This window comes from Hyla sarda, chromosome 4 (assembly GCF_029499605.1).
Source record: "Hyla sarda isolate aHylSar1 chromosome 4, aHylSar1.hap1, whole genome shotgun sequence".
In the NCBI taxonomy this organism is placed as follows: Eukaryota; Metazoa; Chordata; class Amphibia; order Anura; family Hylidae; genus Hyla; species Hyla sarda.
The window spans coordinates 223,091,561-223,113,489 of record NC_079192.1 but is presented as its reverse complement, the minus strand read 5'-3'; the positions used below and the strand labels follow the sequence as shown (position 1 = coordinate 223,113,489).

Sequence of the window (21,929 nt, the reverse complement as noted above, 5' to 3'; positions counted from 1 at the left end):
TATAGCAGTGTGTATGTAGTACACACTTACCCCCATGTGTATAGTAGTCTAAGTGTGTACTACATACACACTGCTATACACATGGTAGTATGTGCAGAGCATTGCATCCTAGTGTCTGTAGTACAGAAGCTAGGATGCAATGCTGTGCACATACCCTCATGTGTATATTAGTTTGTGTACTACATACACACTGCTATAAACATGGTAGTATGTGCAGAGCATTGCATCCTAGTGTCTGTACTACAGACACAAGGGTGCAATGCTCTGCAGATACCCCCGTGTGTGTCAATATGCAATGTCGCAGTGAGAGTGGCAGGGCGCATTAAACAGCAGAAAACTGGCCTACCGGCGACAGAAGCACAGGTGAGGTCCTCCTGGCCAGGCTAAGGCTCCATAAAATGGAGGCACAATGTACAGAGCGTCCACAAGGGGAGGGGAGGAGAGAAGCAGAAGCACGCGTGATTGGTGAGCAGAGGGTGGGACAGGGACTTGAACAGAGGCTGGGGCGGTGTGGCCTAGCATCTGACCGCACGCCAGCAGCAGCCTTATGACCTCTGGTGCTTGCAGCAGCCTTATGACCGTCGGCGCCCGGACAACGAATCGGACGATTATTCGATAACTGGATTCGTCGTCAAAGAATCACGTTATCGAATTTCATCAATTTTATCGAATAATCGTTACAGCCCTAGATGTGATGTGACCAAAAATCTGTAAAATTTAATTTGTTGTTTTAAGTTTATCTTAAGGAATAATGTTATATAGTTCAACAATTTCACTTGAGACGATACAAAATGTTTATTTTCATTCATTTATTTACTTTTTTATTATTTAAAAATCTGAAAAGGGTGCAATTTTAATGTTTATTAAAAAGTGGGCTTTTTATTTTCGTAAAGAAAATGTTTATGATTTTATTCACCTGTAGAGGATACTGTAAGCATTCTTTTGATAGCTTACACTGGTTACAGAGCATTCTGTACCTTATATTGGTACCAATTTGGGCATATTTTGATTTGCTTTGTATTCATTTTTTTTTTGGGGGGGGGGGGTGTATTCTTTTTTTTTTTTTTTTTCCTTCAATTTAAAATGTAGGATAAATCATGTTACACAAAAAAAAACAGAGGGAGCACTCACGATTGGGAAGTAACTTCAGGTGGTTTCTTTATTCTTAAAAAGTCAGTGCGGTGCATACAATCCATAAATTGAGACGCCAGGAGTCCGTGAACAGACCTGGTGAACAGCTTCTTTTGCGCCAAACAAGCAGCGCTTCTTCTGACCAACCCCTACCGTCACCTGGGAGCAGGTAAATACACCTACTTACTCCATGTCACGGAAGAGAGCATTACACTTCGTTCATCAAAGTAGTCTAAAAACCATAATTGCAAAAAACAAACTTTACAAGCCTCCAGCAAGCATTAAACAAAATCATTTATATCTCCAATCTGTCATTTAAGCCTAGATTTCCCAAGGCATTAGTTTTGAGAATCCAAATGCCTTCTTTCTTCAGAAGATTCATACGTGTGTGTATGCCAGCCGCTGCATCTACTCGTTCTATGCCCAAGAATTGTAGTGCTTTGGGATCATTATTGTGTGCCTCCTTAACATGCTGCATTAGTCTGGGGGAGCCTTTACCCGTTTTGAGGGAACTTACATGCTCCCGAAATCTAATTTTAATGGTCCGGGTTGTACAGCCGATATAGAATCTGTGACAGCTGGAGTGGATGGCATAGACCACATTTTTAGTACAACATATGAAATCTCTACACAGTGTACCTATACCTCCTAACATTACAAATTGATTGGTGCAGCAGAAGCTTGATAATTGCACCGGCGGGGGGTATATAATTATAAATGCGCCTGCGGGGGTTACATTATAAATGTGCCGGCGGGGGGGGGGGTCACATATATACTGTGGGGATATATATTTTTGCGCTAGCGGGGGTTATAGCTTTATAAATGCGCTGGGGGGCTAGATATAAAGTGCTATATATCCTGCCCCCCACACACTTTTAATATACATTGTCCATTTTAAAAACCACGCAGGGAGCCCTGAATGGCTCCTCAGGACCGCTATTCAGAGCTCCCCGCGGGGAATTTAGAAATGAAAGTAAAATACATCAGTGATCGCAGGGTTGCGGACCATGCCGCCCGCTCCCCTGCTTAATAACTTCGGATCGGGTCTCAGAAGTGAGACCCAGTGCGATCAATCCCTCAGCCCCTGTACTACTACCCCCATCATGGAACAGAGTCTGATCTATGATGGGGATAGTAGTACAAATACTAATGTAGTCCCCCCAGCCACCGGCAGACTCCCGCAGCTGGGGAATTACTACTCCCATCATGGAACAGACTTGTTTCCATGATGAGTAGTAGTCCCACAACACTGTAGGAGTCTGCTGATGTCACCTCTTCTGAGCATGCTCAGATGTTGTTACGGATATTTTAAACCCGGGTGCAAACGGATGACATAAACCCCTTAAGGACCAAGGACGTACCGGTACGTCCTTGGTCCTGCTCTCCTGATATAACGTGGGGTTACACAGTAACGCCGCGTCATATCACGGCGGGCCCGGTGTCATAGTGAAGCCGGGACCCGCCTCTAATAGCGCGCAGAGCCGATCGTGGCGCCGCGCGCTATTAACCCTTTAGCCGCACGCTCAGAGCTGAGCCGCGCGGCTAAAAGTGAAAGTTGCCGGCTGCCTGCCTCCTCGCTGTCCGATCGCCGAATGACTGCTCAGAGCCTGAGATCCAGGCATGAGCAGTCATATGGCAGAATCGTCAATCACTGGTTTCCTATGAGAAACCAGTGATCAATGATGATCAGTGTGTGCAGTGTTATCGGTCCCTATGGGACCGATAACACTGCAAAAAAAAAAGTGAATAAAGGTCATTTAACTCCTCCCCTATTAAAAGTTTGAATCACCCCCCTTTTCCAATAAAAAAAAAACACAGTGTAAATAAAAATAAACATATATGGTATTACCGCGTGCGGAAATGTCCGAATTATAAAAATATATCATTAATTAAACCGCTCGATCAATGGCGTGCACGCAAAAAAATTCCTATCAACGCAAAAATGGTACCGTTAAAAACTTCAGATCACAGCACAAAAAATTAGCCCTCATACCGCCCCATACACGGAAAAATAAAAAAGTTATAGGGGTCAGAAGATGACAATTTTAAACGTATACATTTTCCTGCATGTAGTTATGATTTTTTCCAGAAGTCCGACAAAATCAAATCTATATAAGTAGGGTATCATTTTAATCGTATGGACCTACAGAATAAAGATAAGGTGTCATTTTTACCGAAAAATGTACTACGTAGAAACGGAAGCCCCGAAAAGGTACAAAACTGCGTTTTTTTTTTTCAATTTTGTCGCACAATGATTTTTTTTTCCGTTTCACCGTAAATTTTTGGGCAAAATGACTGACGTCATTACAAAGTAGAATTGGTTGCGCAAAAAATAAGCCATCATATGGATTTTTAGGTGCAAAATTGAAAGAGTTATGATTTTTTAAAGGCAAGGAGCAAAAAACGAAAATGCAAAAACGGAAAAACCCCGGTCCTTAAGGGGTTAAAGGTTCATCTGCTAGCCATAGACTTCAATGTTAAAATTATGATGTCCGTGTTTTCTTCCGTTTTTTTTCACGGAAGAAAAAATACTGCATGTGCCGTTTTTTTTCTTCCGTGAAAAAAACGGAAATGAGTGCAGATGGGTGCAAACGGATGTAAACGGATTGTAAAAAAAATGCCATTGACATGAATGGGATTTAAAAAAAAAACAACACATTTTTAACCCCTTAACGACGAAGGACGTATGTTTATGTCCTCCGTCGGCTCCCGCGATATGTCATATCTGGTCAGTCCCGGCGGCTATCAACGGCTGGGACCCGCGGCTAATACAGGACATCACCGATCGCGGTGATGCCCTGTATTAACCCTTCAGACACTGCGATCAAAGCTGACCGCCGCGTCTGAAGTGAAAGTAACCCGGCTGCTCAGTCGGGCTGTTCGGGAGCGCCACGGTGAAATCGCGGCGTCCCGAACAGCTTACAGGACACCGGGAGGGACCCTACCTGCCTCCTCGGTGTCCGATCGACGAATGACTGCTCCGTGCCTGAGATCAAGGCAGGAGCAGTCAAGCACCGATAACACTGATCACAGGCGTGTTAATACACGCCAGTGATCAGCATGAGAGATCAGTGTGTGCAGTGTTATATGTCCCTTTGGGAGCTATAACACTGCAAAAAAAAAGTGTTAATAAATGTAACTTAACCCCTTCCCTAATAAAAGCTTGAATCATCCCCCTTTTCCTATAAAAAAAAAAGAAACAGTGTAAATAAAAATAAACATGTGGTATCGCCGCGTGCGTAAATGTCCGAACTATAAAAATATATATTGTTAATTAAACCGCATGGCAAATGGCGTACGCGCAAAAAAATTCCAAATCCAAAAAAGCTTATTTTTGGTAACTTTTTATACCAATAAAAAATTAATAAAAAGTGATCAAAAAGTCCGATCAAAACAAAAATGGTACTGATAAAAAATTCAGATCACGGTGCAAAAATTAGCCATCATACTGCCCTGTACGTGGAAAAGTAAAAAAGTTATAGGGGTCAGAAGAGGACATTTTTAAACGTATAAATTTTCCTGCATGTAGTTATGATTTTTTCCAGAAGTACGACAAAATCGAACCTATATAAGTAGGGTATCCTTTTAATAGTATGGACCTACAGAATAATAAGGTGTCATTTTTACTGAAATATGCACTGCATAGAAACGGAAGCCCCCAAAAGTTGCAAAATGACGTTTTTTCTTCGATTTTGTCACACAATGATTTTTTTTTTCCGTTTCGCCGTGAATTTTTGGGTAAAATGACTAATGTCACTGCAAAGTAGAATTAGTGACGCAAAAAATAAGCCATAATATGGATTTTCAGTGGAAAATTGAAAGGGTTATGATTTTTAAAAAGTAAGGAGGAAAAAACGAAAGTGCAAAAACTGAAAAACCCCGGGTCCTTAAGAGGTTAATCCGTTTAGTCTGCAAAAACGGGACTGAAACGGGGATAAAAAAAAAAAACGGGGACAGACAGCCGTGTGAACAAGCCCTAAGAAGTTGGGTCGATGGAGTTCCCCTTGTTTTCACAGGTATATTCCCGATCTCCAAGTGGAAATGGTTAGAGCTTTCAGCCAGTTGGCTAATGTTTAAATTGTTTGTTATTTTCAATAAAATATTTTCTTCCCTAGCAGTTGGTGTTTTGCCCTCTTCTTTCATAGGCTACCTTTTCAGCCACCCGGGCACACCTCAGGCATAGTTAAGGTGGTTATTTCTTGCACATCACACATATTGTAATCCGACCACAAGTGGAGGTTAGCTGAAACAGTTAACCTCATTTGTGGGAGGAGTCTTGATACTACTTAAGCGGAGTCCCTGGGTCCTGGGTCTCTGCTCGGCACAGTTGTGCTTCTCCCACCCTTCCTCCCTTATTTTAGGTCATTTTTTCTTATGTTATCCTTAGGGGTAGCCCTCTTCTTTCATAGGCTACCTTTTCAGCCACCCAGGCACACCTCAGGCATAGTTAAGTTGGTTATTTCTTGCACATCACACATATGTTAACCTGACCACAATTATAGTATATAAAATTTTATTTGTGTGTGTGTATGTATGTATGTATGTATGTGTATGTGTGTATATGTATATATATATATATATATATATATATATATATATATATATATATATGTGTGTGTATATTATAGTATATAACGTTATATAAATATATGTATAATGTATACGAATGTAATAAAAATAAAGGTGACTATATGCTCATAATATATCAAGTTAAATAAAGAGAAATAACTATATAACTATATAAATGTATAAAGTACGATTCGAATCGCGTTACCAGTGTGGCGATTCGACATATCCCGATATATCGCGATACCGTCTAGGTGACGATACATCGCGATATATCCCGATACATCGGCCACCAGGGAGCATTCACAGATCCCTTTAGACGCCGCTGTCAGCTTTGACAGCGGCGGTCTAGTAGTCCAACGCGCACTTTTCTTATTTTATCCCATCCGGGCTGCAAAATAAAAGAAAAAAACTTTCTCTTACCTGCCAACGAGCCCCCGTAGCTCCGGTACACTCCGGTGCAGGTGTTCGGTCCCTGGGCTGTATTCTTCTTACTTCCTGTTAGCCCGGCACGTCGCACGGTGCGGGGACCGAACACCTGTACCGTAGCTACGGGGGCTCATTGGCAGGTAAGAGAAAGTGTGTTTTCTTTTATTTTGCAGCCCGGACGGGATAAAATGAGAAAAGTGCAGGCCGGACTACTCCTTTAATAGCCAGCTGCGGCTCCTGGCTACTGAGAACAGCTGGGGCTGCAGAGTATGGAGCAGGCACGAGTCGGAGCCCGCTCCGTACACCCAGAGCGCCGCCGCGTCAGATCCGGCCTGCCCGGCTCCACAAATGTGGAACTTGTATCTCCTGATGCCCGGGACATTCTGTTCCGGGCGTCAGGAGATACAAATTCCACATCCCTAAAAGAATCGATTCAAAAATATTTTGAATCGATTCAGTATCGCCAAGTGAAAAAATCGTGATATTCGCACAAATCGATTTTTTCTTACATCCCTAATATAAAGCAATAAAAATAAGAATATATATTGTGTTGTGACTGTGCAATAATGTGATACCATGATTAAATAAACTACTATAAAATTAAATATTTAGACCAACTCATCATAAAAATTATGATTATGCAAACAGTGGCTTCTGTACGGAATGTATAAGCTTGGTTGGCTGTCATTTTCCCAGACAATAACTGCTGATTTAATTTAAAAAGGGATCTTCATATTGAAACAACTTCTTAAAAAAAAATATTCTTTCAGGAATTCTTTCAAAAGAAGAAGATGAAATCCAAATTGAAGCTTTTGGAGTCATCGTATCCAACTCAAGCATCACTAAGCTTAGATGTTCTTAACCTACACATTATAAATCAAATATCGAAAAAGAAAGAAAGAAGTAAGTTTTTTACAGATATGTGAATTATTTTTTTTTAGCAGTTTCAGGTGTACAAATACCATGTCTTACCTTACCCTATCTGTTATATACTGTGGAACCACCATAAGTTACAAAAATACCACCAAATTAATAGCATTTTTACTGTTTTGCCTTGTATCTCCATACCGGCATATTAGATAACACGAGATATACTTTGTTTTACCAATAAAACAGGTACTTATAGAAAGATTTGTAAAATGTATGTTTTGTAAATGACCCCTCAGCCAATGTGAAAGATTTAAACCATTTGGTGATTAGAGTGAACATGTTTTTAACCCCTTAAGGACGCAGCCAATTTTCAGTGTAGGACCCGGCCATTTTTTGCACATCTGACCACTGTCACTTTAAGCATTAATAATTCTGGGATTCCAAGATTGTTTTTTCGTGACATATTCTACTTTATATTATTGGTAAAAGTTTGTCGATACTTGCATCATTTCTTGGTGAAAAATTCCAAAATTTGATGAGAAAATTTAAAAGTTTGAATTTTTTTTTTACTTTGAAGCTCTCTGCTTATAAGGAAAATTTATATTCCAAATAAATTATATATGGATTCACACATACAATATGTCTACTTTATGTTGGCATCATAAAGTTGACATGTTTTTACTTTTTGGAAGACATCAGAGGGCTTCAAAGTATAGCAGCAATTTTCAAATTTTTCTCAAAATTTTCTAAATCGAAATTTTTCAGGGACCAGTTCAGTTTTGAAGTGGATTTAAAGGGCCTTCTTATTAGAAATACCCCATAAATTGCCCCATTATACAAACTGCACCCCTCAAAGTATTCAAAATGACATTCAAAAGGTTTTTTAACCCTTACGGTGTTTCACGGGAACAGCAGCAAATTGAAGGGGAAAATTCAAAATCTTCATTTTTACACTGGCATGTTCTTGTAGACCCAATTTTTACAAGGGGTAAAAGGAGAGAAATCTTCCTAAAATGTGTAACCCAATTTCTCTTGAGTAAGCAAACACCTCGTATGTGGATGTCAAGTGCTCTGTGGGTGCACTAGTGGGCTCAGAAGGGAAGGAGCGACATTGGGCTTTTGGAAAGAGAATTTTTCTGAAATAGTTTTTGGGGGCATGTCACATTTAGGAAGCCCCCATGGTGCCAGAACAGCAAAAATCACCCCACATGGCACACTATTTGGGAAACTACACCCCTCAAGGAACATAACAAGGGGTGCAGTGAGCATTTACACCCCACTGGCGTTAGACAGATTGGAGAGTGAGTTTTTCTGAAATTGTTTTTGGGGGGGCATTTCGCATTTAGGAAGCCCCTATGGTGCCAGAACAGCAAAAAAAAAAAAAAAACACATGGCATACTATTTTGGAAACTACAACACTAAAGGAACATAACAAGGGGTACAGTGAGCCTTAACACCCCACAGGTGTTTGACGACTTTTCGTTAAAGTTGGATGTGTAAATTATTATATATATTTTTTTCACTAAAATCTTGGTTTTCCCCCCAAAATTTAACATTTTTACAAGGGGTAATAGGAGTAAATGTCCCCCAAAATTTGTAACCCCCATCTCTTCTGAGTATGGAAATACCCCATGTGTGGACGTCAAGTGCACTGCGGGCGCACTACAATGCTCAGAAGGCTAACGAGTAACATTTGGTTTTTGGAAAGCAAATTTTGCTGAAATGGTTTTTGTGTGCATGTCGCATTTAGGAAGGCCCTATGGTACCAGAACAGCCATAAAAATCACATGGCATACTATTTTGGAAACTACACCCCTCAAGGAACGTAACAAAGGGTACAGTGAGCCTTAATACCCCACAGATGTTTGACAACTTTGGATGTGTAAATTACTTTTTTTGTTTAGTTTTTTTCACTTAACTGCAGTTTTTCCCCCCAAATTTTACATTTTTACAAGGGGTAATAGAAGAGATGGGCTTACAAATTTTGGGGACATTTTCTCCTGAGTATGGAAATACCCCATGTGTGGACATCAAGTGCACTGCGGGCGCACTACAATGCTCAGAAGAGAAGGAGTCACATTTGCAAATGTTGCTGAAAGGTTTGGGGCGGGGCAACAAAAAAGTCCCCGATGATGGTGACTCAGTGACCCATGACCCATTTTTGAAAAAAATACCCCCAGAGGTCTTATCATTTTTTTTTATGAAACATTTTTGGGGGCGATTTAGTGGTTTATGGGGTTAAAACTTGAAATGTACTCTGGACTTGGTACATTGGGGTCAAATTATGGAAAATTAAAATGAGAGGAAAATTTTGTACTCCATGGAAGTGGGATACTCCCTGAAGCAATCCTTAATGCAGAGGCCCGGATGATCGGGGCAAGTGTCTCATTGATTGGTGGTGTCCTTTTGTATCCCCCTCTTGTAACATACTCTGCATCTTTTCTGGGATCGTCCCTTCTTTCCAGTGTGGGGGGACCTCACCTGGAAAGGGTTGGTCTCGGACGATCCTGGCACCTATAACTTCAGTTCCTTGGGAAGTCCGGCCTGCTCTTTCCCGGTCGCCAAAGATCAGGACCTTTAGGACTTCTTCTTGGAACTGGAGGAATGTCCCTGTATTGCCAGCGTACTGGGACAGTACTAAAGAGTTGTACATGGCAACCTGTACCATGTAGACCGCGACTTTTTTGTACCATACCCGTGTTTTCATGGCGATGTTTGTTTGGCTTGAGGACTTGATCAGAAAGATCAACTCCCCCCATATACCGATTGTAGCTCAGAATAAAATCTTTTTTGAGGACCGTTGTTGTGGTACCTCGCACAGGGACAGGTTAGCTGCTGTTACTATGAATTATGGTCAGTATAAGTACATCCCTCTTATCCTTATACCTTACCAGCAACAGGTTTTCATGGGCAAGGGCACAGGACTCCCCCTTGAGCATAGCTGTCCGAACAAAATTTAGAGGGAGGCCTCTCTGATTCTTCCACACGGTCCCACTAGCGAACGTGGATCTGACGGCAAGGAATGTGAACAGAGGGATTCTGGTATAAAAGTTGTCCACGTATACGCGGTAACCCTTATCAAGCAATGGGTGAGAAAGGTCCCAAACGAGTTTCCCGCTAACACCAAGAGTGGGGGAACAATCTGGGGGTTCAATACGGGAATCTCGTCTGTCAGTGTTGGGCACAATGACATCTACAATTCCAGCAGTACAGGGGTCCCAGTTTCATTCGATCTCAGCTATCCCTAGAGAAAAAGTTCAGATTGACCCCCGGTGTACTGAAGTCCCTGAACTGGTGGTTAAACCCCAGGAATTTGCAGTCTCTTGGTACATAGATCTCATACCGGTGACTACAGATGCAAGTGCTTCAGGTTGGGGTGCTCATGTTCTAGGGGACTACTTTTGGGGTCATTGGCCTCCTCATCTAAAAGTCTTCTCTTCCATCTACAAGGAGTTAAGAGCATTATGGGAGACACTCCAAACAGTCAAGCCTCTCCTCTCCAATCAGGACCTGAAAATATGCTCAGACAATTTAACTACAGAGGCTTTTCTGAGACATCAAGGGGGCAGAAGACACAAAGCCCTAAGAACTTAAAAGGTTCCGAAAATCAGGTTGCAGATTTCTTGAGCTGGAGAACTCTGGTTCCGGGAAAGTGGTCTCTAAACCCATCAGTTTATCAGCTCGTTGTGAACAAATGGAGTTTGCCAATCCTAGACCTACTTGCCTCTCATCCGAATACAAAAGCGGTATTGTTTCCCCCCCCCCCCCCCCCCTGAATCCAAGAGACAAACCAGAGGCAGTGGATGTCCTTGCTCAAACGTGGAATTTGTCTCTCTGGCATATGCATTTCCCCCCCTTCCTATTGATTGCAGTAACTCGAAAATATGGGTCAGCAAGCATACAGTAATCTTTGTAGCACCCTTTTGGCCAAAGAGAGGGTGGTTCTGCCTACTGAAGAGCCTGGCTATAGAAGCTCCTTTCCCACTACCTCTTGTGGATGGTATGTTGATTAAGGGCCCAGTTACTCATCAAGGGCTGAAAAATCTTCATCTCATGGTTTGGATTTTGAAGAGTCCATTTTAAGGAGTCAAGGCCTTTCTCTGAGCCCTCTTTACTCTTATGGAAAGTAGAAAGACATCTACTTATAAAATCTGCTTAAAAATTTTGAGAAAATTTTCAGCCTGGTGTAAGGATGGAAATTCAGATCCTTCCAAACCAAATTTCCATCAGATCCTTGACTTCCTACAGGAAGGTTTTGAAAAATGTCTGTCCCTTAGGACCCTTAAAATCCAAGTGTCAGCCTTAGGTCATTTTTTGACCAGCAAATTGCAGATCACCATTGGATTAGACATTTTTTAAAGCCGTGTCTAGATTAAAACCTAAAACTGCAATCTGTGGTCCTTCTTGGAATTTAAATTGGGGTTTTTCTGCTTTTGCTTCCCATCCATTTGAGCCATTAGATCAGTGTTCTCTAAAATTCATTACTTTCACAGCGTTTCTAATTGCAATAACATCGGCCTGCAGAGTAGGGGAAATTCAAGCTCTTTCAATAAGGGAAGCTTACATGACTATCTCAGATGATAGAGTAACCTTAAAGGGGTTATCCACCATAAGGTGATTTTAGTACGTACCTGGCAGGCAGTAATGGACATGCTTAGGAAGGATCTGCGCTTGTCTTGGGGCTAAATGGCTATGTCATGAGATTACCATAACACTGTGGCTAGCTTTTTGTGAACTTGTATTTCCTGTTTTGACTTTTCTTTTTTTGACTACAAATCCCACAATTCCATTTTCCTCCCACACATCAGCCACCCCACCCATTGAAACAAAAGACCTGTGGTTTTCAATCAGGGTGCCTACAGCTGTTGCATTAGTTGCAGTTGATCTGTCTCCTATCAAGCGATCACTCCACCCATTGAAGCAGAAAGACTCCCTGTCATTAGCTGACTAGTGAGTCAGGTCTCGGTTGCATTGCAAGCTGGGAAAAATCTGAGACAACAGTCATTTTGTATGCTGTTAAAAATATATTGGGGTGAAAATCACATAAGAATTGTGAGAAAACCGTCACACACAGGTACAGACACTATATTATGAACTACACTAACTTTACAGCCCCTGTAGGATAGTCAAATAAATAAAAAAAAATCCTGGAATACCCCTTTAAGTCTGGATCCCTCTTTTCTCCCAAAGGTTGTAACAGATTTTCATAGATTCCAAGAGATTATCCTTCCTCCTTTTTGCAATAATTCAAAATATTCTCAACAGGAAAGATTTCATACTTTAGATGTCAGAAGATGTCTTAGCCTTGGAAAAAGGACTTAAACTTATTCTTACACTTTCAGGGTCCCAATAAGGAAAAGAAGGCATCTAAAAGTGCCATAGTCCGTTGGATTAAATCTACTATTGCTGAAGCATACAAAAGTAGGGGTGAAGTCCCTGCTGGGTTAAAAGCCCATTCTACTAGATCAGTTTCAACCTCTTGAGAAGAAAGATCCGCTGATTCTTTAGACCAAATATGCAAAGCCGCCACTTGGTCTAGTCCGCATACTTTTTTTTTTCAAATTCAAAAAGGTGTTTATTCAAAAATAAGTGAACATAAAGAAAGACAAGCAATACAGTAACAATCAAGCCCTACGGCCAGGTGAGGCCAGTCAGACAGGGGGCCAAGAGTCACAACCATGAAGAAAACATGAGCAGAAGCAGGTGCATCAAACAGTCTGCAAGGGATGGCACTTATATAAAGAAAATGGCAAAAATTTGAATATAACCAGGAGCCGCATACTTTTTTTTAAAGCATTACAGGCTAGATTTGCTCTGGCTATGGGCAGGAAAGTACTGCCGGCCATTGTCCCTCCCTAATTATGTTTGTATGGTATTTTCTCATGTGGGCTGTCATGGTGGAGGAAACGTAAAGTTAAAATGATTTACATAATTTGGGTTTTCTTGAGTCCACCTTGACAACCCCATTATACTCCTCCTTCTCTTTGTGTTTGTGTTACGCCGAGCGCTCCGGGTCCCTGCTCCTCCCCGGAGCGCTTGCGGCGTTCCTCTCTCTGCAGCGCCCCGGTCAGACCCGCTGACCGGGAGCGCTGCACTGACATTGCCGGCGAATCGCATCCCAAGTCACTCACCTGTCCCAGTCCCCGGCTGTCACGTCCCGGCGCGCGCGGCTCCGCTCCTTAGGGCGCGCGTGCGCCAGCTCTCTAAGGTTTAAAGGGCCAGTGCACCAGTCATTGGTGCCTGGCCTTATCAGCCTAATTAGCTTTCACCTGATCCCTGTCCAGATTACCTCCACTTCCCCTGCACTTCCTGGCCAGATCTTGTTGCCTTGTGCCAGTGAAAGCGTTTAGTGTTGTCCAAAGCCTGTGTTCCAGATCTCCTGCTATCCTCATTGACTACGAACCTTGCCACCTGCCTAGTCCATCTGTCCCACGCCTTCTCAGCACTCAGCGAGGTTGAGCCGTTGCCGGTGGATACGACCTGGTTGCTACCGCCGCAGCGAGACCATCCCGCTTTGCGGCGGGCTCTGTTGAAAACCAGTAGCATCCCTAGAACCGGTCCACTGACACGCTCCACGCCAATCCCTCGCTGACACAGAGGATCCACATCCAGCTAGCCGAATCCTAACAGTTTGTTTTTCTGTGATGTTGCATCTTTTCCTGGTGTCCTTTAAGTAATTTGTAAAACGCTGGGGGAGGGGCTTTTAACGTCTATTTTCTATTCCCATTAGTCCCAATGGGACCATCTCTCATGTGGGCTGTCATGGTGGACTCAAGAAAACCAAATTATCGGTAAGTAAATCTATTGTTTTGATTATTTATGAAGATTATGCTTGATGTTCAGGTTTCAGTGACGAAAGCATCATCAAGTTTTTCAGACCACTGCTTGCACCCTCAGGTCATGGTATAGAGCAGTGGTTCGCAACTGCCGAACGGCGGCTCAGATCCACACCACCTCTTAAAATCATCCAGACTGCCAGCCGATTCCCTAAGGCTGCAGCCGCTCTCCCATGTTCATTTGTATCAATGTCTTTAAGACACTGATACAATGAATAGCCGAATGCAGCCCAGAACAAGGGAGCACTCTGTCCCCTACCAGGCCAGGGCTTCCGTTATGATGCAGGGGCACTATTAATGCTGAATTCAACTTGCAAAAATACAGACATGGTCGCACATCCATAACATGCACCTTGATCTAATGCGTCTCAGCAACATTAATTAAACTAACAGGTCGTTAGTGTACTTTATGATCATGTAACTAGCCACGTCACGGCCACCTGTAAGTAGTGGGTCCCTAGCATAAAATGGCGCAGCACTGAGTGGCGACCACCACCGCCCCAACACCAGTGCATACAGGGGGAACGACCCAACTGGCAGAGCAGCCCCAATGCTACTCAAACCAGTCCCTGGGCCGTGCAACCCCACAGGGCTGGGGCAGCAACAGACGCCAAACAGCACCACACCAGGGGGAACTATTAATGCTGCCTGCATCATTTTGTGATGCACCAAGTTGGATTAGGAGAGGCCAGATCAGCGGATCAGTGTGGGACCTGGGACAGGGGAGCATTATCAGGTGAACGGTTGCAGTCCCCCACCTGTTGCAGGACTACACCTATCATCATGACCTTCTGTGCATGATGGTAGTTGTAGTTTTCAACAGCTGGAGAGTCACAGGAAATGATTAAAGTGCACATTTGATATGGGGACATATTGATAATGTTTATGGGAGAGGGTCATATTGGCACATTTATGTGAGGGGCATATTGGCACACCACATGGGGGACATAGTGGCACAATTCATATGGGGAAATTATAGCATAGTCCATATGAGTGTAATCCACAAGTTTTGATCCTTGAAATTTGCCAATGGATCACTAAGAAAATATACATTTTAGAAATGTTTCTCTAAGAACATGCTTTTCTTGTAAACCTACCCTGCAGAAAGTGCCAGTTCCTAGCATGTAGGCAAAGTGACCATTATATTTTTCAATAGTTTTTTTTTCATAATTTTGGCTTTTTATTTTATTTTTTTTGTTTATATACTATTGATTTGTGGTCGGTGCTCATTAGAATAGCGAGCCTACCTAACTAAACCTCATACTAAAATCCTATTCCTACTAATCCTGTAACCTATCTAGGCAGTTAGATATGTGCCATATACTGCCGCGTACGAGTACACCTGAAAAAATAGAGGGCATACCCTGATGTGTAATGATAGACATGGAGTGAAATGATATTGAGGGAGGGTTGGGTGGTACGTGAAGAACCCGCGGTGTCACGCACAGGAGCTGCCGCGGGTTCTTATAGCGAAATCCCCGCCCCCCCCACAAATACAGGCTAATAATAATTAGCCTTCACACTTGTGGTCGGTGCTCATTAGAATAGCGAGCCTACCTAATTAAACCTCATACTAAACTCCTATTCCTACTAATCCTGTAACCTATCTAGGCAGTTAGATATGTGCCATATACTGCCGCGTACGAGTACACCTGAAAAAATAGAGGACAAAACTCATAATCAGAAAAAAACGCTATTAACTCACATAGTAATCACCACACCAATGACTGAAATGCATCATCCATTTCTGACTATGGACTGGGGGTGCAGTGCACGTAATACTGGATTTGTTAGTGCCCCCTATTTCTTAATCACGTGTGCTGGCAAACCATGACGTGGCATTGATACAGCTGCCCCAATGCCTAGTGAGTGGCTGAATACAACGGACGGATCACTACCAGAGGGCTTAACAAGAATACGTAAATGTTTGACAAACAACGTAGTGGTGATTGCCGCCCCCCTAAAACAACAATAGCGGCGGCGGCTCCCTGTCTGATCCTTGACGTGGCGAAAGCAAAGCTGGCAACACTTGAGCTGAGCGCCACTTGTGTAATAATGAAAAATACCGTATGATGATAACCTGACCGAGCAATGACTTTTCGCCTGTATGTAAATTCCTCAGGCCTTAGGAAACCACAACAACTCAAGAACAGGCGGCCTTAACTTTAGCCGTCCGATATCCAAATGGGGAATTACATAAAGCAGCAGCTAACCAACCAGCCAACGAGGGCTGATGGCTAGAGGCTTGCGAACCTCCCTCTCTTCGTACTCATGAAGGCAGATTGATGCATGGGACACAAACCATGACGTCCTGTCAGGGCAAGACAATGTGGTATTATGCTGGATACCTTGAAGAGTGGCAAAACCCGATGAATACAAATAGGAATGAAATGGCATGTGAGACATCCTCTGGGTATCTATTGCAAAGTGTCGTGTAAGTTTTCCAGACTGCGTGAAGGAGGCTCTCTGTGAGCTTTAGAGGTGACTAGCCTCAGAGAACAAACCCTATGCCCGTATGCACCACGCCAAGTGCCAATTTATATATATATATTTTTAAATAACTACCTAGTCGCTAACCTAGACCTGTGACAGGTTGTCACTGCAACCAACCTTTGGATGTGACCGACAATGAGACCATTTAGGCAGAACACATGACGATGAGACTCAACCAACGTGTAATTAGTATCATCGTCAACCTAAGCCGAGACAAACAAAACGTCTACTGAACCAAGCTATGTCCCTGTATGTATGACCCGAATGCTAATTCAACGAATGAAAACATGTAATGATGTTGTCGCCCACCTGAAGTCTTATCAGGTAGAAACTGAACCGACAAGCCGAAAATGAAAGACTCAACCAAATATGTAACTAATAGTACTAACGTTATCCTGAAGCCAAGACAGGTTGTAACTATGATTAACTATAGACATGGCAACTCACAATGGAAAATAAAACTATATCCCTTGTAGCATCACCCAACTACTGAATAACACAACATATAACATGACATTGCCGATAACCTGAAGTTGTGTCAGGTTGTAGCTGAACCGACCTGTAGACGTGACAGGCCGAAAAATGAGACTCAGCTAAGTATATAACGAATAGTATGACCTTCAACCTGAACAAATACAGGTTGAAAACACGATTGCCTATAAACGTGGTAATTCACAATGGAAAATATAGCTGTATTCCTGTAGCATCACCCAACTGCTGAATAGCCACAATGTATAAAATGACATTGTCACCAACCTGAAGTCGTGTCAGGTTGTATCCGGACTGACCTGTAGACTTGACTGGTCAATCCGAAGCAGAGCCTCAACCAAAGTAAAGTATGTACCGAGTATGGATGCTATAAGCATATGCGTAGCATAACTCGTAGACACATATGCTGAACATGACAATACGAAAGTGGGCCCGGCATAGCTAGCCAGACCATGTGTACATCAAGAACACCAAGACCACATAGAACCACCAAATTCACAGGCTAAGCCTGAACTGAACTAGCCATTGGGAACCATGCCGTAGGAAACGAGATGTGCATAGCGAATTGGAAAAGCCGTGATGTACAACTAGAATAAGTAAACAGCTGGACTGTGAGTACAACGCTGAGTGCCCTAAGCAACCCCAGAAGTGATCGGATTCTAACCTAGCATGCGTGCTTTACCCAAGTGAGGTGCTGATCCAAGCTGAGTGGGTCGGATGTATGCAACGCAGTCAAATGCCATGACAGTGTAAATGACGTATGAAATGCGAAACTGCTCTGAAGACGTGTCAGTAACAGCCGCAGGCCAAGGTCACCCCTGAAAACGTGTCAAGATAACAGCAAACCAAGGCCTAGTCCAAACCAGACACCATGACCTTATACACCGACAAAAATTTGAGAGCCTGTACCGCACAAACTATGAACGTGAGGCTAAAATGAACATTTATTTATTTATTAACTTTTGTACTTCTGAAGATGTGTCAGTAACAACAATTGCACAGTGCATCCCCTTGCAGACGTAGCCGGTATAAGGTTATACAACTGCCTTTATGTGATGATGTTGTTGCTCTGAAGATGTGTTGCTAATAACAATTGCACAGTGCATCCTCCTGCAGACGTGGCAGGTATAAGAGTATGCAACGGCCTATGTGACGTGGTGATGTTGCTCTGAAGACGTGTCAGAAACGTTGCGCAGTGCATCCTCCTGCAGGGGTGGCAGTCATAACAGGTATACGACCGCCTGTGTAATGCCATTTTTGAACAGTATAACACTACAAGCGTATGTGGGATTGAAGAATACATTTTTTAGGAGCGTGTTCATAGAACAACTATATGATTGTATGCGTAGAATAATTTATGGGCATATGTGCTCAGAACGACCTCATGACTATATGCGACTATATGACCATCTGCATAGCACAGATTATAGGAGCATGTGCACAGAACAACTATAACTATTTTATATATTTATTTATTTAAAAAAAATTTGCGCATACAATATAAATGCTACGCGTGTTTACAGTATGAATGCTGCAAGCTTGTGTGCAGTAAAAAGCTACGAGCGTGAGCAGTAAATAGGCTGAGTGTGTACAGTGTGAATGCTACAAGAGTGTGTACGGAATAAATGCTGCGAGCGTGTGTACAATATGAATGCGAAGAGCGTACGTACATGCTATGAACGTGTGTACAGTATGAATGCCATGAGCGTGTGTACAGTATAAATACTACAAGCGTGAGTACAGTATAAATGCTACAAGCGTGAGTACAGTATAAATGCTACAAGCGTGAGTACAGTACAAATGCTACAAGCGTGTGTACAGAATAAATGCTACGAGGGTGTGTACAGAATAAATGCTACGAGCGTGTACAGTATAAATGCTGCGAGGGTGTGTACAAGAATAAATGCTACGAGCGTGTGTACAATGTATAAGCTACGAGCGTGTGAACGGATATGGATGCTACGAGCGTGTATACAGTATAAATGCTACAAGCGTGTGTACAATATATAGCTACGAGCGTGTGTATCGTATAAATGCTACGAGCGTGAGTATAGTGGAAATGCTACGAGCGTGTGTACATGCTACAAGTGTGTGTACAGTATGAATGCTAGGAGTGTGTACAGTATAAATGCTACGAGTGTGTACAGTATAACTGCTACGAGCGTGTGTACCGTATAAATACTACGAGCGTGTACAGTATGAATGCTATGAGCGTGTGTACAGTATAATGCTACAAGCATGTGAACAGTATAAATACTCCAAGCTACGAGCATGTTTACAGAATAAATGCTACAAGCTTATACCATATGAAAGCTACGAATGTATGTACAGTATAGATGCTATGAGCTTGTGTACAGTATAAATGCTACAAATGTGTGTACATTCTGCGAGTGTGTGTACAGTATAAATGCTGTGAGCGTGTACAGTATAAATGCTGTGAGCGTGTGTACAGTATAAAAGCTACAAGCGTGTGTACAAGCTGCGAGCATGTGTACAGTATGAGAGCTACAAGCGTGTATAGTATAGATACTATGTGAGTGTGTACAGTGTGAATGCTACAAGCGTGTGTACAATAAAAATGCTACCAGCGTGTGTACAGTGAGCGTTTGTACATACTGCGGGCAAGTACAATGTAAAGGCTACAAGCGTGTGTACATGCTGCGAGCGTGTGCACAGTATAAATGCTACAAGCTTGTGTACGGTATAGATGCTACAAGCTTGTGTACAGTATAGCTACTACAAGCGTGTACAGTAGATACTAAGCGTGTGTACCTGCTGCGAACGTGTACTGTGTAGATGCTACAAGCGTATGTACAGCACAAAAGCTACCAGCGTGTACACAGCACAGATACTACAAGCATGTGTACACGCTGTGAGCGTGTGTACAGTATAAATGCTACCAGCGCGTACACAATGTATATACTACGAGCGTGTGCACACGCTGCGAGCGCATGTACAGCATGAACGCTACCAGCGTGTGCACAGCACAGATGATGCGAGCGTGTGTACACGCTGCGAGCGTGTGTACAGTATAAATGCTACCAGCGTGTGTACAGTATAGATCCTACGAGCGTGTGTACATGCTGCGAGCGTGTACAGTGTAGATACTACCAGCGTGTGTACAGTATAAATGCTACCAGCATGTGAACAGTATAGATACTACAAGCGTGTGTACAAGCTGCGAGTGTGTACAGTATAGATACGAGCGTGTGTACATGCTGCGAACGTGTGTACAAGCTGCGAGCGTGTGTACAGTATAAATGCTACCAGCATGTGTATAGTATAGATACTACAAGCGTGTGTACAATATAAATGCTACAAGCGTAAGTAGATACTTCTACTGTACAGCGCAGATGCTACAAGCGTGCGTACACGCCGCAAGCATGTGCACAACATAAACTCTACCAGCGTGCGCACAATAAAGATATTATGAACATGTGTACACGTTGTGAGTATGCACACAGCACAAACGCCACCAGCGCGCACACAGTATAGACACTAGGGGCATGCGTACACGCTGAAAGCATGTGTACATGCTGCGAGTGTGTGTACAGTATTGATGCTACGGCGTGGAAATAACTGGCAACAATAACATGAACCTATCTCCACAGCGAAATCATCAGAATTCACCTGTTTTGGATTAAACGCCCAGCAAGTGAGCGCTGACGTGAAACACCCCCCCCCCCCCCCAACCTCCGACACCATCGGCTCGTGGGCGAGCGCAGTCTCCCCATGGGATTGCCGGCGCTGACTCACTGTGCCCTGGAGAACGGGAGCGCCTGGAGGACACAACGTGGGATGCATGTCCCTATATTATATGAAACCGGGGCCGGGCTGGCCAGGGTACCCTCCGAACTCCGACTTACCTCCGGAGTAAGGGCTGCGCTGAACGCCGCTACCCCAGCCAGCCCCGGCCACTTACCCACGTGTCGCCGCTTGAAGCTGCTTCCGGTCAGCTGACCCGGAGAGTCAGCTGATCTACAGTAACGTGAAGAACCCGTGGCGTCACGCACAGGAGCTGTCGCCGGTTCTTATAGCGAAATCCCCGCCCCTCCCACAAATACAGGCTAATAATAATTAGCCTTCACACATAGCTATCTATCTTTCTATATATCTAGCAAAGTTAAAAATCTGAAGCACTTAGTCTGTCAGATGAATTAATGGGGGATTTTATTCATCTAGTGCAAAAGCAGTTACTTTTCGGCTGTCTCACACAGCCATTATCCAAGCCATTACAAGTGCAGGATATAAATATACATTGCATAAATTACTGTGATTACCTCCATACCTTACATCTAAATACATAACAGTGATAAATTCTTTACACTCATTGGGACACCTTAGAGGAAAACTGTCATCCCGTTCACCCACACTTCGTTCTTTGGTGAATTGCGCACAGAAGGCAGGCCCGCCGGGGGAATTTGAATACTCAGTGCTCACATGACCAGCACCCATGAATATTTGAATTCACCCGGCGGGCCCACCTCCAGTGCACAATTCACTGAAGGAAGAAGCTGTCCTTCAGAGGGACAACGCTCTGGGCTGCAGGTAGGTATGTTAGTCAGAGACCCTGTATCAGTCTCCTATTTACCCACACTATAACTGGCAGTGTATTGTATTTAGTGTGGTTGAACGGGATGACCGTTTTCCTTTAAGGATGATTAACAATATGCAGTCAAAACTATTTAAAACTGTGTTATTACATGTACAAAATCCATAATATAAGTGAAGGTGTGGTTTCATAAAATAACTAGATGTTTAGACCTCGGTCCATCCTACTCACCATATCACAGCAATAATACATATAAACAGAAAAGTAAAATGCTTCCGGACGCTAAGCCGGTTTCTGGTCTCTGTGTGGGGAGAACTGTCATGTGACTACCTGATCATGTTACTGCGCTCCACAGTGCATGCGCAGATGCTACAGTGAGTCCAACATGTACCTATTGACTAAAGGCAACCTATCAGTGCACTGTACGCTCTCATGGCGCTGCAGAAAAACACATCATCTTAATGAAAAACTGTCCTACTACAGCACAGCAGACAGTTAAAAGGTCACCACATCTGTATTGCATACATAAGGTACTAGGCACAGCAATCTGTCTATTCCCTAGC

At 43.1% G+C, this 21,929-nt stretch overlaps 1 protein-coding gene across 10 annotated transcripts in view; it reads left to right on the top strand.

Moving 5' to 3' along the window:
• The window catches only part of C4H12orf40 (chromosome 4 C12orf40 homolog), a 160,016-nt gene that overhangs the window by 35,498 nt on the left and 102,589 nt on the right, over window positions 1–21,929 (top strand). For all 10 annotated transcript variants that reach the window (XM_056573666.1, XM_056573667.1, XM_056573658.1 and 7 more), the window contains one exon: window positions 6,897–7,029. In XM_056573666.1, the coding sequence (XP_056429641.1) occupies window positions 6,897–7,029 (133 nt within the window). The remainder of the gene's footprint in view (window positions 1–6,896; window positions 7,030–21,929) is intronic.